At 45.3% G+C, this 16,389-nt stretch overlaps 1 protein-coding gene across 1 annotated transcript in view; it reads right to left on the bottom strand.

Annotated features, from left to right (window-relative positions):
- The window catches only part of cfap276 (cilia and flagella associated protein 276), a 49,642-nt gene that overhangs the window by 12,844 nt on the left and 20,409 nt on the right, over nucleotides 1-16,389 (bottom strand). The window contains exon 2 of the mRNA XM_070859432.1: nucleotides 1,830-1,946. Within this exon, the coding sequence (XP_070715533.1) occupies nucleotides 1,830-1,946 (117 nt within the window). The remainder of the gene's footprint in view (nucleotides 1-1,829; nucleotides 1,947-16,389) is intronic.

Genomic DNA, 16,389 nt, shown 5'->3' with positions numbered 1-16,389 from the left:
ATAATGTCATATCACCTCCGGCCCCACTTTCCACTATTTATGCGAGGCAGACATCCATTAAAGGGTACACCACCAATCGTGGGGCTTAGGTCTCTCATCCAGCCCTGCATAGATTGGAAGATGGCAAACATTATCGCTGCTGCAGGAGTTAGACTTCTACCCCTGTATCCATGCACCAGACCCTACCAAGGGCTGGGTCTACCTCTAAGGATTTAAATGCTCTGAGGATGCAAATGACCTATATCCAGAAATGCAGGAAGGTTTAAGTCAGGTCTGATCAAGTGGAGCGCACTTCGAGTGTAATCTGCTGGACTTGTGCTCAAGTGAGGTGGGTGTTGGAAAGAAAATTGTCCCTATTATGTAGTAGGAAACATGATCATAGAAAGATATTCAATACTCTAAAGTGTGAACAACATGGAGACTTATTTTCGACTTGGCAGGCATTAAAGTCTTTTTAGGCCAATGTTTATCTTGGCCAATATTTATCCCTCAATCAACATCACTAAAACAGATTATCTAGTCATTATCACATTGCAGTTTGTGGGAGCTTGCTTTGCGCAAATTGGCTGCCGCGTTTTCTACATTACAACAGTGACTACACTCCAAAAAGTACTTCATTGGCTATAAAGCGCTTTGGGATGTCCGGTGGTCGTGAAAGATGTTATATAAATACAAGTCTTTCTTTCCGGTAGTAACTACGTTCAATTACTGCCCATATGGCAAAGCTATATTTTCTCATAGCAGCATTACAGATTATGAAAGTGATTAATAGGGCAGACTTAGAGATGTTTCCACTTGTATCAAAACTAGGGGCCATAAATGTAAGACAGTCACTAATAAGTCTAATAGGGAATTCAGGAAAAACTTCTTTACCCAGAGGGAGGTTAGAATGTGGAACTCACTTCCACAAGGAATAGTTGAGGCGACTGGCATAGATGCATCTAAGGAGAAGATAGATAAATGCATGAGGGTTAAAGGAATAGAAGATTAAGCTGATAGGGGTCAATGAAGCGGGATGGGAGGCGGTTCATGTGGAGCATAAACAGTGGCAGAGACCAGTTGGGCCGGCTGGCTTGTTTTGGTGCTGTATATTTTATGTAATTCCATGTAAAAACTCCCAGTCAGTTGTAAATTAAGATATCCAATCAGCTCTCAGAGAAGAAGATCACCGTGGGGCACTGAAATAAATACAAAATAAACCTGACCATTATATACGACACCAAGACCTGGATTGTCTGATATTTCTTTGCCTGATTTCAAGTGGTTTTGTAATGGGATGGCGACAGTTACATTTTTTTTAAGTTTGAATTTTAAGAGCTTACCCTGTTTGCTGTCTGTGAGAATTCTGCGCTTTGGTTGGCTGCCTGGGCAGCTGGTTGACGTCACAGCAGCTCGCACCATGGGATTCCCACTGTACTACGTTGATTTGAATTACGCATGTCGAAAAACCCAAACTTCTCGACACAGAGACCGCCAGATCTTTGTGCAAAGCTTACTTCGAGGCCAGTGACAAAAGCCTTTGCCATTGTGTTTAGTTTTGGTTACCAAGATATAAAGGAAACAGTTAAGAATTTGAAGTGTTTTACAGAAGAGTCACAAGACTATTCCCTGGCATGAAAGGATTCTGAGTGGATGACCTTAGGTTGGCTGAATGACCTCGCTTGTTTGCATTAATCTTGTGAGCAACCTCTCAGATGAGAGTCTAGAATTTCACTTTGCAGGTGACAGCAAATTGTTAATGTTACTGACAGGTAGAAAATCACCTCCATCGTCTCACAGCTGTTATGTTGTATCACTGCAATGTTTCACATATTCTATACTTCTTATACCTTGGGATTATGGAGGTAAATCCCTTTGTTGGCACTTGCCACAGTTGCTGCTGCGTTTAATCGATTCCATGGATCCGCCAGTTGTGCGATATGAGTTGGTTCCTGACACTTAATACTCTAAGAAAATGAGAATGCAAACCGTCAAGAAGGCCGCAACATTATACTTTAATACGTTTGCGAATAAAATATTTAACATAGTTATTTTTCAAACTTGTGTGGAGCTTGGCGATCAGGGCACTCTTCTTTCAGAGCGAGAATCTGGGTTTGAAACCAGCTCAGCTTAACTGGATCAAGTCTCTTTTGCCGAGTAACTGCAAAGCTTGAGGAGCCAAAATTGATAACCTTACCGCCCACTGCCGCCGACTGCCGCCCATTGCCGCCGACATTCCTCCTCAAGTTGCTACCCCTCTGCCAGTTTCCATTTGGCCTGGAGTGGGCAGGAGGGGAGAACAGCCGGGAACCGCCTGTTGACATCAGCGGACAGCCAAGTGGAACAACTGACCTCCTGCCTGCCGAGATGCCAGACTGGTGCGGGCAGGAGTCGGCGCCAGAACCGGGGTGGACCGCTGCGAGGAGGCTGGTCTATCCCCGAAGGTGAGTACGAAGAGCTGAAAAAAAAGTTAGTAAGCAATTTTAATATTTTTTCTTTCCAGCGACTTACCTGGATGGGGTCCCCTGAAGGTCTTCCGATCGTTTCTTATTTGCAGCTGTTCGACCCTCCGTGGGCTCGACTCCATCCTCGGTGGCAATTGGGCAGCAAGCGCCTTTGCCACCGAGAATGAGAGCTCCCGCCCACTGCTGCCCAGATTGACAGCTTAAGTCCCCTTCTTTTGCCGCCGGCCGCCCTTTCAAGGACCATTTTGCCGAAAACCCCGCCCAGAGTACCGTTAGGTATCTCGGCAGCCATCAGCGGTCCTCTGGGCAGCCCTTGCCCTTCACCAATTTCGACCCCTGAGTATTTCATGTGAAATGATTTTGGCAGTTTTAACCCAGTTCTCAGGCAGTGATCTTTTCATTAACTAAAATGAGGAGAAAAATTGATATTGACTAAAGCTATTGTATTTTCATCAATAAGACTAACGCTACACTGAGACTTGACAAGCAGTATGGGTTCTAGCCAGACAGTACCCTATTTACAATAACTGCTGGAACTCTGATCCTTCCACACAGCAACGGGCTTGGAGCTTAATGTCTGCGCTGAAAAAACGATGCCACCCCTTCTGTGCATGCGCAGAAAAAAGGACGTTTTTGACATGATTGCTATGGGCGCGCACGCCCAGTACAGTTCCCGATCTGCATTCGGCCATTTTTAAAGAGCCAGTTCTATGTGAGAACTTTAATTCTCATTGGAAAAATCGGATCAAGGACCAAGAATTTCTTACACGATGAAGTGGGGGTCCTGGTTACTGTAATTGAGGCCAGATGACATGAGCTGGACACCAGCAGAGGTCACATAAAAGTTTCATCAAAAGAATTGAAACACTGGAACCAGCTTGCAGAAGATTACTGTGCAACAGTGACCACCACGAGGTCTGGAGGCCAGTACAAAAAGAAGTGGCAGGACCTTGGTCAAGTAGTAATCTTTTCATTTATTCAATGGAATTGCAATTGTAAACGTGACCAGCTATATATGTCCTACCCAGCAGAAAGATACCCTCTCTAAAAAGTTATGTTTTCATCTTTGCAGAGGAAGGTGGCACACAACAAATGGGAACAAACGCGAACAGGAGGAGGCCTGGCAAATCTGCAGCCACTGACACCTTTGGAAGAGAGGGTCGCTGCTTTGATGGGTCCTGCCTGGGAAAAAGCAACCACCACTGCACAAGCTGGGCCCACATTTGAGGGAGAGGGTAAGTCCTGCAAATTCCACAGTCTGGCTTTCCTAAATGTTAAGTACTGCGCGGGCTAGCCATGCTTCGGTTCATGGGGATGTCTCCATCAGCTACGCTTCGGTTGATGCAAGGTGCTATCAATCATCATGGTCCTTCAGAGCAGCCTGCTGCCTGGCCTGCGCTGTGTGAGCCTACTCATGCCAACCACCCTGCTCTGCTGCTAACCATTTGTCTGTTCTGTTATATTTTGCAGAACTTGAGGCCAACCCTGATGATGCAGAAGAAGATTCAGACGGGGATGAGCCTGAAGAGGAGAACATCCAATCCCACTATTATACTCACTTTGGAAGAGGTGCAGGTGCTGCCCATTGAGGTGCCAGCCCCTTTCCTGAGTGGAACGAGTGTTGGGATATTCCATAGTTTCCCACAGTCCAAGGCAGAGGGTTCCAGTGTGATGCAGCGAGCCACACCCTGGGCCCCACCGTCCGAAACTGTGGGTCCCAGTGGGATGCAGCGAGCCACACCCAGGGCCCCACCGTCCGAAACTGTGGGTCCCAGTGGGATGCAGCGAGCCACACCCAGGGGAAGGAGGGGAAGGAGAGCGTGATAGCGCTCTCCTGAGGTGCAGGATCTAACAGATAGAAACACAGAAACAGAGAAAATAGGTGCAGGAGTAGGCCATTTGGCCCTTCGAGCCTGCACCACCATTCAATGAGTTCATGGCTGAACATGCAACTTCAGTACCCCATTCCTGCTTTCTCGTCATATCCCTTGATCCCCCTAGTCGTAAGGACTACATCTAACTCCTTTTTGAATATATTTAGTGAATTGGCCTCAACAACTTTCTGTGGTAGAGAATTCCACAGGTTCACTACTCTCTGGGTGAAGAAGTTTCTCCTCATCTCGGTCCTAAATGGCTTACCCCTTATCCTTAGACTGTGACCCCTGGTTCTGGACTTCCCCAACATTGGGAACATTCTTCCTGCATCGAACCTGTCTAAACCCATCAGAATTTTAAACGTTTCTATGAGATCCCCTCTCATTCTTCTGTGAATGTTTAAAAATGTATAGAGACATTGAAGTTGAGAATGTGGGAATTGTATAGGGACAGTATAAGCTAACAAAGAATTCATGTAGGAATAGCCATGACATCTCAGACTCAAGACTGCGAAATGTTACAACACTAACACATATTGAAACAAAACCCACAGCTTGCAGAAAAACCTCAAGGTCTTATTAAATCATGTTATTAACCTGAAACATTAACAGAAGGTCTTTGTTTAAAATCAGACCATACTTAGGTCGGCTTATGAGTGGACAAAGGGAAAGAGGGATCTAAGAGGATAGGCTGGACTAGGATGTCACTCTAGCCCTATCTTGTTATCTTTTGCCGAAAATGTATAACCATCGTCCCTTTACAATGTAACGTCACTTTATCCGTAGAAAGTGGGTGCGTTCGAACAGACTTGCATTCCTTCTGTCTGATAAAGTCCCCGATCCGGATTTGCTTTTTAAATAAAAGCTTGCTTTGTTTAAAGCACAAACGGTATTCGTTTCAGTAATTTTGCTGAACCAGATTGAGGTAAAAGAATCCAGAAATCTACATTTGGTGTCAGAAGTGGGATCTCAACGGACGACTGCTGAAAACTTGCGAATTAAGAGCCAGACTAGCCTTGGACGAGACGAGGGGAAAGTGGCCACTGGAGTGAGTATGATTTCAATACTGCTCCAGTTTCCCCCGGTTTCAAAAGTCTGAGGAAAGTTTAGCCACTCGCTGGTTCTCAGGTAGTGTCTGAAAGAGATCCAGGACAATCTGGTGAATACCTTTCAAACTTAGAATAGGGATAGAGATAGGGAAATTGCGCGATGACGCAAACCAAGCGGCGACTTGGAAAGATAGGTTATAGTTAGAGCTAGATAGGGATAGATGATCAATCATGGATCCAAAAATTAATAGGAAAGAAAAGAGACTCTTGTGAACGTCTGTTTAAATGAGAAATGCTTCTGTGACTTTTACTGTGTAAAAAAAGCAGGGGAGTTGTGGTTTGTTTTATCTCCACCTACTTTTTCAAACAGAATGAAAGTTTTTTTTAACCCTTTGTAGTGTTGTCCTGTATGTGGGAAGTTTAAGAGTGTGAACCTTATTGAATTACGTATATTCGGATGATAAGTTACGGAGCCAGGAAATGCACAAAGGATAGGTTTGTTGAGTAAAAAAAAAAGAAAAAAATACATGGTCCCGGTGGTTAAAAAAAAGGATTTAACATGCTCACTTACTTGTCGAAAGAAAACATTCAGAGAAGGCACAGCAAAACAACTGAGATGGATTCAAAAGGATTCAAAAAAAAATATTATATTAAATAACACGACCTTGAGGCTGGAACAATTGAGATAATGAAAAGCAGTCCACAGCCTATGTGCCAGACTTCTCTCTAGTTATGGAAAAGACAAAAAAAAAAGTAACGTACTAAATAGGTGCTGAAAAAAAAATGTTCTGAGATTTTAAATTATGAGAAAAATTCCACTGCAGTCTAAAAAAAAACACTCCTGTCCAGTTGGCAGAAAAACTCCATTAAATTAGGGCTTTCATTGACTGATTGGATTTAAACTGCGCAGTGACGCAAACGGATAGGGAAATTTGGAGACTAAAAGAAATTAAATAAGGCTCATAAGAAATCAAATTTGGAAAATTAGGCTCACAGGGAATTAAGTAAGGCTTATGGGGAATTAAATAGAGGATAGGTGTTCAAGTCAGGTGTGACGTCGACCTCGTATATCACTTGGCCCGTCTAGGCACTGATTGAATTTAAATCACGCAGCAACTCGAAAGGTAGGGCTGACACAGATGCGCAGCGGCGCGAACGCGCAGCGACGCGAGACATGCGGCGGCGCGAGCGTGCGGCCGAGTGAAGGAGGGCTGACGCAGACGCGCAGCAGCGTGGAACGCGTAGCGGCGCGGGACGTGCGGCGGCGCGAGCGCGCGGCCAAGTGAACGTGGGACGACGCGAACGCGCAGCAACGCGAACCGCGGGGTGATATCAAAGTCAGTGCTGGTTTCAGTAAGTCTCTGTTTATTTTAAGTGTTTTAAGTGTTTTAAATCGCGCGGCGACGCGAACCGCGGGGCGACGCGGGAGTCTGTGTTTATCGCGCGGCGACGCAAACCACGGGGCGACGCGGATCAGTGTTAGATTTAGTAAAGTCTTTGTTTATTTTAAGTGTTTTAAATCGCGCGGCGACACGAACTGCGGGGCGACGCGGATCAGTGTTAGATTTAGTAAAGTCTGTTTATTTTGAGTTTGTTCAAAGTCAGTGTTAGTTTCAGTAAAGTCTGTGTTTATTTTAAGTTTGTTCAAATCGCACGACGACGTGAACGTGTAACGACACGGTAATTAGAGTCAGTTTAAATACGAGGGGCAGCGTGAAAATGGGTAATCAGTTGGATAAAACAACGGATGCGGATAGTCCGCTACAAAAGTTATATGAGGAATTCCCTGAAAGAGCTGAAGACTTTAGAAAATTATCAGGAGCCCTGACAAATTATTAGGAGATGACCAGTGGCCTCTAGGTGGCACTAGAAGCGTAGAGGTAGCAAAAAAAAAGCACAGGGATTGTCAAAAATTAAAAGATGCATCACTTCTGTCAAGTTGGCAAATAAATGCTATTAAATTGGGACTCTCATTGAAAGAGGGAACACCTGTTAAAACTGTAGACGTCTTAAAAAAAAGAATGTGCGCACGCGAAACTTACTAAGAGATCCTCTGGGACCTCTGAGAAAGGTATTGACCGACTACGTAGTCAAATGGCTGGCTTTGTGTTAACCGAGGCTGATGATGAAATTGATGAGTGGTCACTGACTCAGCGCCCAACGGCGCCTCCCGCACCCCCTGGCCCCTTGCTCCAGTCCTCTTCCCAACACTCTCCACCTTACACTCCGGCAAGAGGAGTTAAAAATAACCCCATACCACCAAAGCAACAAACCCAAACTGACTCCTCATCCTCTGATAGCGATTCGGATCCCCAGTTCACAAGCAATATAGCCGAAAGGACCAGATCTCACACTCGAAAGGGCAGAACTATATCTCGATATCACAGACAGTCCCGTAAATCTTCTAGTCAATCTACCAGTCCAAGTTGTGAAAGACATAGCAAACACCCCCGCCGATTGAGACGCAGAACTGTCAAGCAGTCAGACAGCTCCAAAACATCCTCCGACCTAGAAATGATTTCCAACATCCCAAAGTCCCGACACCAATTCCCTGTCAGACCAATGCCAAACCCTGATGCACAACAAGCTGCAGACCACCCCACTATAGATGTCTATGTGATCTTCGAACAACTATTTCAGTTTATAATGTAGAATCAAGGGACCTGTGGGCCCTGGTAAAGCAAACCTTGAGCCCAACTGAACACACCCGATATCCAGGATCGCCTGAACGCTATCTTCAATTCTCTCACCATGACCCTTCAGAAGCCCATCAGTATGGCCACAGTATTAGAAACTAAACCCAAGCGTGAAGAAACTGCCAATTGAAATATACGGGAGTCAATCAGGAGATAATGCCTTCAGGGCAGGAGAGGATTCTCCTCAATTCTGCGCTATCCTACTTCAGTGCCTGCCCTATTCGATTGCTCACGCTATCTGGACAAATAATTGGGCAGATAATAGTAAAGCCCAGATGGAAAGGGCGGTTAAATATTATTGGCAGGAAAAGAAAGGAGAGGGGGGAGGTGCGCCCCCAACCCGGGTCAAGACTGAATACGTGACTAGAAAGGAAGAGCCGCCTCGGGTGGAAGGACCAGAACCCGACCCAAGGGGATACCAGATGGAACCGCAGTAATGCGTGCAGGGTTGGGTGGATAAACAGGGATACGGTTGTATCAAACACCCAAATGGCCCGGGCCCTGCTAATTACGGACCGCCCTACTGTCCCCGGCCTGGTATGGGAAGAGGTCGGGGCTGGGAAAGACGAGATGGATGCTTTATTTGTGGGCAAGAAGGACATTGGAATAGAAATTGTCCCTCCCGTCAGCACGAAAAAGGAAGAGGAGGAAGAGGAGGGGGGCAAGGGGGGAGAGGACGGGGATCTTACACTAACTTCTCCCAGAACAACCCCTTTGGCCAACCGTCCCTCGATTCGTATTGACTACGCAGGGACCCTTCCCGGATGACGAACCGGATATTGTAAAAAATTCGGAATGAGTGGCAACCCTTCTTGACAGATACGGGAGCCTTCATGTCTTCTGTACAATCAAAGCTTAAACTCCCCGCCTTCACTGAAACACAGGGACTGTCAGGATTCCTGGGACAAATCTCGACATTCCCGGTGTCAGAACCGGTTAAAATGGGTTACCAGGAAGAATCGGTGGAACATCGATTTGTTATCACAATCAATCTGGACTGTAACTTGATGGCTAGAGACCTCCTCTGCAAATTCCAGTTGCATTTGGAGTGTGGAGATGATGGGATTATTGTAAAACAGGGAACCCTTAAGCAGCAGTATACCACTAGAACCCCTCAGTGGTGGTCTCTGGACCTGCCGCAGGCACCCTATCACGTGACCCTAGCATACGATCCCAGTGGAAATGGGAAGACCTCTTCACTCCAGCAATCGATGTCCCCCTTGCTCAGAGGCAGAGCAAAACCTCACCTTTGCTTGGGCCAGGCACCAGAGAACAGACCAGTGCAGCACCTGAGGCACAGACCATCCATCACGACTGCGTGGCAATGATCCGACTGGAACGATCTAAAAATACCTTCCCAGCTCCAGTGGCAGGACTCCTGGGGAAGAAGATCAAAGGATCAAGGCAGTCGACCTCGAGGACAGAGGCAAGATGGCGTTCCTGCTGCAGCGAGGGGCAGCGTGGTTGAAAAAAGAGCCCCACCACGCTAAAGATTTGGAAGTTATGGTGCGCCAGGCTATAGACGAGGCTGACCCTACCAGCCGGGATGTGCAAATACCTGACTATGTGGATCCTCATGTGTGGGCAGGGGACCACCCCCAAGTGGGTTATACTCCCATTGATCCGATTGAGATCCCAGTGCAGGGCAATGTGGACTGGCCCTCTATCCGACAGAACGCACTGAAATCACAGGCAATCCTAAACTGACCTTTCGGCACTGTACTGCAATTAATCTGGCCTGTTTTCTTACTGAGCCACCCCAAGATGAGGAAGAACCCAGTCATGATTGTTTATCTTTAATTTAAGAGGCCACATCAGTCAGGGAAGATTTAGCTGATGTCCCAATGGAAGATCCAGACTGCATTATGTATGTTGACGGAAGTTCTTCTATTAATCCAGAAGGTACACGAAACTCAGGATACGCCATAGTAAAACAGAAGAATCAGGTCTTGGAATCTGCCGCTTTTGAAACCGCCTATTCTGCCCAACAAGCTGAACTATTCACCCTCACCCGAGCCTGTATCTTGGCCAAAGACCTCAAAGTCAATATCTATACCGACTCTAGGTATGCCTTTGGAGTGGCCCATGATCTGATTTGTTGCAAGCCCTCATGCTCCCCAAGCACATTGCCGTTGTTGAATGTAACGCCCCCACCACCGGAAAATCCCCGGTTGATATAGGGAACCACTGTGCTGACAAAGAGGCTAAACAGGCCTCTCGTGACCAACAGATGGTAGTGCCTAGAATGATGAGTCAGACTAAAAATCCTGCAAAGGATAAGTTAGCCTCGGAAAAACCAATGCCAACCACCCAAGATGTTATAAAAGCACAGGAATACGCTCCTGAAAAAGATAAACTGTTGTGGAAATATTATGCATGTACTTATGACAATGTTTCTAAACTCTGGACCACTCCCGCGGAACAGACTTGCATGTCTGACAAGTTGGCTCTATGGGTTATTGATTGTATGCATTTTGCTACTCATTGTGGAGCAAGAACCACGAGTGATACACTTTTGGCTACTTGGTGGCACCCTAGACTCCAGGCGCTCGCCCAGAACATCAGTAGTCGTTGCCTGGTTTGCCAGCAACATAATCCAGGGAAGGGAGTCCCCTGTGATTGGGGTAAAACGCCCCTATCTGAAGGTCCCTTTGAGACATTTCAGTTGGACTACATTGAGTTGCAAAAAGTTCAGTGTTACAAATATGTGTCAGTAATAGTAGATGTGTTTAGCAGATGGATTGAAGCCTACCCTACCCTGGACAATAAGGCTCAAACTGTTGTTAAGGTGTTAATGAGGGAAATTGTTCCTAGATATGGTATCTCAGCTCGACTGATGACCACCTATGTTCTTTCTCTGACTCAGGCTCTGCGACTAGCTCACAACCAGGTTCAAGATGCTCACCTCGACCTCCCAGTTTTACCCGAATTGTCCCTCGTGGCACCAGGGAAGTATGGATTCGGAAGGGATTAGAGCCACGATGGGAGGGGCCTTTTCAGGTGTTACTCACTACCCGCACTGCAGCCAAGGTTATGGGGGAAAGTGCCTGGGTTCACCTGCACCACTGCAAGCTCACCACCCTCTAATGAACTTATTTTACTGGTTATTCTAACTCCTGTTTCTGTTCCAGACTTCCTCTTCTCCATAGCTGAACAAGGCCGTTGGCATCCTAATTCGAACGTGGACCAGTTTGAACTTTTACCCGTAGTGATAGACAGCCAGCTACACCGACAGTGACCTGAGAAGAGAGACGGGAAAACTGAACTCTTTTAATCAGCAAAATAATTGGACTATTTATCTGAATCCTGAGCCATAAGATGAAACTGTCTGTATGCCACAGTCTGTATAATAGTGTTGATATATGACAATTTCGGCTCATGGGAGGGGAGACAGAGACGAGAGCTCCATGTAAACACCTTTTTGTACATGTCTTATGTTTATGCGCAAAATGGGAACTTTTCTAGATGTTGGGTGTGTTCACATTCCCTATACATTCCCTATAAATTCCAAAGGGGGAGTTCCACTAACCCTAACTGAGACTGACAGATGGATTCAGAGCCAAACTATCACGAGAGGAGGGGGGCCAATACAATACTGCTGAAGCTCTGGAGGGCATCACAGCTGAAATGGTTGCAATAAGGACCGTAGCATTACAAAACCGAATGGCTCTCAATTACCTGTTAGCTGAGAAAGGGGGAACGTGTGCCCTGATAGGATCTGAATGTTGCACTTACATTCCTGATAGTTCAGAAAACATAACCAATCTCGCTGATCACATAAGAAGGGAGGTGAAGAAGTTATCCACACCAGCAGAAGGATCTCGCTGGTTTGATTCTATCAGATGGATCTTGGAGATCCTATTTGATTGTTGGTTGCCTTAACCTTTGTTGTAAAGTAATGATGGCAAGGTTAGCAAACCCTCTTGTGGTCAAGGGCTCCCGAGTTATGATCCAACGAACTAAAGAACTACTCGACACTAACAACAATATGATTCAGGAAATAGAGTGTGAACGGATGAATGCGATACTCCTAGAATGATCCTAAGTGTTATCATGGAATGATAAAAGGGGGGAATGTGAATGTTTAAAAATGTATAGAGACATTGAAGTTAAGAATGTGGGAATTGTATAGGGACAGTATAAGCTAACAAAGAATTCATGGAGGAATAGCCATGACATCTCAGACTCGAGACTGCGATATGTTACAACACTAACACATATTGAAACAAAACCCACAGCTTGCAGAAAAACCTCAAGGTCTTATTAAATCATGTTATTAACCTGAAACATTAACAGAAGGTCTTTGTTTAAAATCAGACCATACTTAGGTCGGCTTATGAGTGGACAAAGGGAAAGAGGGATCTAAGAGGATAGGCTGGACTAGGATGTCACTCTAGCCCTATCTTGTTATCTTTTGCCGAAAATGTATAACCATCGTCCCTTTACAATGTAACGTCACTTTGTCCGTAGGAAGTGGGTGCGTTCGAACAGACTTGCATTCCTTCTGTCTGATAAAGTCCCCGATCGGGATTTGCTTTTTAAATAAAAGCTTGCTTTGTTTAAAGCACAAACGGTATTCGTTTCAGTAATTTTGCTGAACCAGATTGAGGTAAAAGAATCCAGAAATCAACAAGACTGTGACCCCTGGTTCTGGACTTCCCCAACATTGGGAACATTCTTCCTGCATTGAACCTGTCTAAACCCATCAGAATTTTAAACGTTTCTATGAGATCCCCTCTCATTCTTCTGAACTCCAGTGAATACAAGCCCAGTTGATCCAGTCTTTCTTGATATGTCAGTCCCGCCATCCCGGGAATCAGTCTGGTGAACCTTCACTGCACTCCCTCAATAGCAAGAATGTCCTTCCTCAAGTTAGGAGACCAAAACTGTACACAATACTCCAGGTGTGGCCTCACCAAGGCCCTGTACAACTGTAGCAACACCTCCCTGCCCTTGTGCTCAAATCTCCTCGCTATGAAGGCCAACATGCCATTTGCTTTCTTAACCGCCTGCTGTACCTGCATGCCAACCTTCAATGACTGATGTACCATGACACCCAGGTCTCGTTGCGCCTCCCCTTTTCCTAATCTGTCACCATTCAGATAATAGTCTGTCTCTCTGTTTTTACCACCAAAGTGGATAACCTCACATTTATCCACATTATACTTCATTTGCCATGCATTTGCCCACTCACCTAACCTATCCAAGTCGCAGCCTCATAGCATCCTCCTCGCAGCTCACACTGCCACCCAACTTAGTGTCATCCGCAAATTTGGAACACTGGTTTAGAGATGTGGTTCAACTGATGGCAATGGGTGCGAAGAGCATTGACCTTACGCGATCACTCCTGGACACCATCATTGGGGTAGGTGATGAGGTATCCGGACTGTCGGGAGAAGTAACAACACTCTCACGAGAAATGGGAACACTATCCGTGAACATGAGGGAGGGAATGTCTCAGGCAGCAGATACAATGTTGGTGCACATGAGGAAGGGAATGTCATAGGTAGCTGATGTGCTGTTAGTAAACATGAGGGAGGGAATGTCGGAGTTAGCTGCTGCAATAAGGGAACACGCCAGACCCCGCGCCCATTGAGAGAATCAACTGCCATTCCCACTCCAATCCCCAGACCAGCCTCTGAAGAAGTCCAAGCTGGGCCTTCCACATTACCGGCTGCCCGCCCCCCCCAGCCCCCCCATCAAGAAGTGCGCATTACCCGAGATGTTCGAAAGAAAAACTTGGTGCCAACCCGAGAAACACTGCGCCACTGCCTGCGGGCAGGAGTGGAGTCAACAAGACCATGAGCAGCGGGCGGTCTTAGAAGAAGGTGGAGGAGAGATGGATGCAGCCTTTCTTTGCTGCTGTTGTTGCTGTTGTTCTCCTTATTATTGTTGTTACTGTAAATTTACAAGTTTAAAAGTTTTTAAGTGATCTTAAAGTTTTTAAGTGATCTTAGAGTTTGTAAGTGATGTTAGATTTTGAAAGTGATCTTAATTGAAAACTTTAAAGTTTGATACAAAAATATTTTTATTAAAATTAAGTACAAAAAAATGTTTGTTCAACTTTTAAATAAAATATGTTTTAAATTATAACTTGTATTACAAGAGCCTCCTAAACATACAAATGGTATGCACTTTTTGCACAGACCTGAGCTTTGTAGAAAGTTGGGAATTGTTAAATGGCACAAAAAAGATAATTAACTTTGTGGAGGCTGAATGAGATGTGAGACTTCCATTTAAGGTCAGATGAGATGAGATAGTAACAACATAAGTATTGGATGATGAAGGACTAAGGATGGAATGATCCAAGAAAATAATCCAAGAAAATGATCCAAGGAGAGAGATTACAAAATGCTGCAGTACAGAGGGACCTGGGGGTCCTTGTACATGAAACACAAAAAGTTAGTATGCAGGTACAGCAAGTAATCAGGAAGGCAAATGGAATGGTGGCCTTTACTGCAAGGGGGATGGAGTATAAAACTAGGGAAGTCCTGCTACAACTGTACAGGTGTTGGTGAGATCACACCTAGAGTAGTACTATGTACAGTTTTGTTCTTCTTATTTGAAGAGGGATATACTTACATTGGAGCCAGTTCAGAGAAGGTTCACTAGGTTGATTCCTGAGATGAGGGGGTTGACTTATGAAGAAAGGTTGAGCAGGCTGGGCCTATACTCATTGGAGTTTAGAAGAATGGGAAGTGATCTTATTGAAACATATAAGATACTGAGGGGGCTCAACAAGGTAAATGCAGAGAGGATGTTGCCACTCATGGGGGATTTTAGAACTAGGGGGCATAGTTTCAGAGTAACGGGTCGCCCATTTAGAACTTAGATAAGGAGGTATTTCTTCTCTCAGAGGATGGTAAATCTGTGGAATTCTCTGCCTCAGAAAGCTGTGGAGGCTGGGTCATTGAATTTTTTTAAGGTGGAGATAGACAGATTTTTGGATGATAAAGGAGTGAAGGGTTATGGAGAGTGGGCAGGGAAGTGGAGCTGAGCCCAGGATCAGATCAGCCATGATTTCATTAAATGGCGGAGCAGGCTCGAGGGGCCAAATGGCCTACTCCTGCTCCTATTTCTTATGTTCTTATGTAAAAGAAGACTCGTATTTAAATAGCACCTTTCACAACCTCAGGATGCCCCAAAGTGCTTCATCGCCAATAATGTACTTTTGACGTGCAGTCAATGTTGTAATGTAGGAAAAATGGCACAGTCAATTTGCACTTAGACTGAGGGCAGGTGATATAAAGAAAGCCAAAGGCAAAGCGGAATCAGCACCAAAAGAGTGGATAAAGTTGGGATGTGGAGTGGAGCAGATTATAGACATGAAGAAGGAACAGAGTGGCAGAAGAGAAAAAGTCTGAAGGTATCCCTGAGTTCATAAAAAATGAGCCAGAGTCTGAGCCTTTAACTACAACACCGAATAATTTGAGAGGAAACAAGGCTTTGGTGAAAGGTCATTTAATGGTAATTTCTTCAGAAGTACCTTTTTTTGCCAAAGCCCTTCATATGAAGGCTTGGATTAAGTAGTTGGCGATGACTAAGTCTGGTACACAGCATTGGATGTCTAGAATATCTAGGTGTCTGACACCATACAAGCTGCTCTGTTTAGGTCCTTGCGCCATGCTGAAGGCTGCTGTCAGTTGTATAGCAGATGAGGACATTCTGAAGCTTGGAATGACAGCTGGAGGTTGGATATAAGTCTATGCGCTCATATATCAAGGGCTTGATCCATACCATGATTGGGTTGCAGAAAGATAAACAGTTGCCTGTGAATCTCTGCACCTCCAACTGATGTAACCACCATTCAGTGGAGTATGATGCATGCCTATCCTGTGGTTAGAAGAATGGTGGCAATACGTTTGCAAATCTTAGGATGATTTGCTTTGTTCAACATGCCACTCATGAGCAGCTCCTAGTACCTGCTTGCCATTTAACGAGGACACCGATTGAAGCTGCTCAGTTGTTTACTCTCCTTGTCACAGATTGACAGTGTTATGTCTTTAATACTCTTATGAATGACTCCACGAGGTCTAGTATTGTACTTGAGCTGTTGTGACCTTAGTCCCATTTATTGTAACTCCAGAGTGAGGCACAAGCATGGTGGGTAGCCTTTTATACTGGGCCCTACACACCTATGCAGGTGACCTTCAGGTCTCCCACCGCAGTGCCCTCTGGTGACTATACAGTTAGTATACATGGTCTACATACATGACATAACTTCCCCACAAGTCTTTAATGCAAATTGACTCATACATTGTCGGTGATCTGGGCTTTGCACTTCCTGGTTGACCATTGGAGGTCGCTTCTAGCTTGAGTGGGTCGG

Source organism: Pristiophorus japonicus, chromosome 17 (genome assembly GCF_044704955.1).
Source record: "Pristiophorus japonicus isolate sPriJap1 chromosome 17, sPriJap1.hap1, whole genome shotgun sequence".
In the NCBI taxonomy this organism is placed as follows: Eukaryota; Metazoa; Chordata; class Chondrichthyes; family Pristiophoridae; genus Pristiophorus; species Pristiophorus japonicus.
This window is presented reverse-complemented; position numbering and strand designations above follow the sequence as displayed.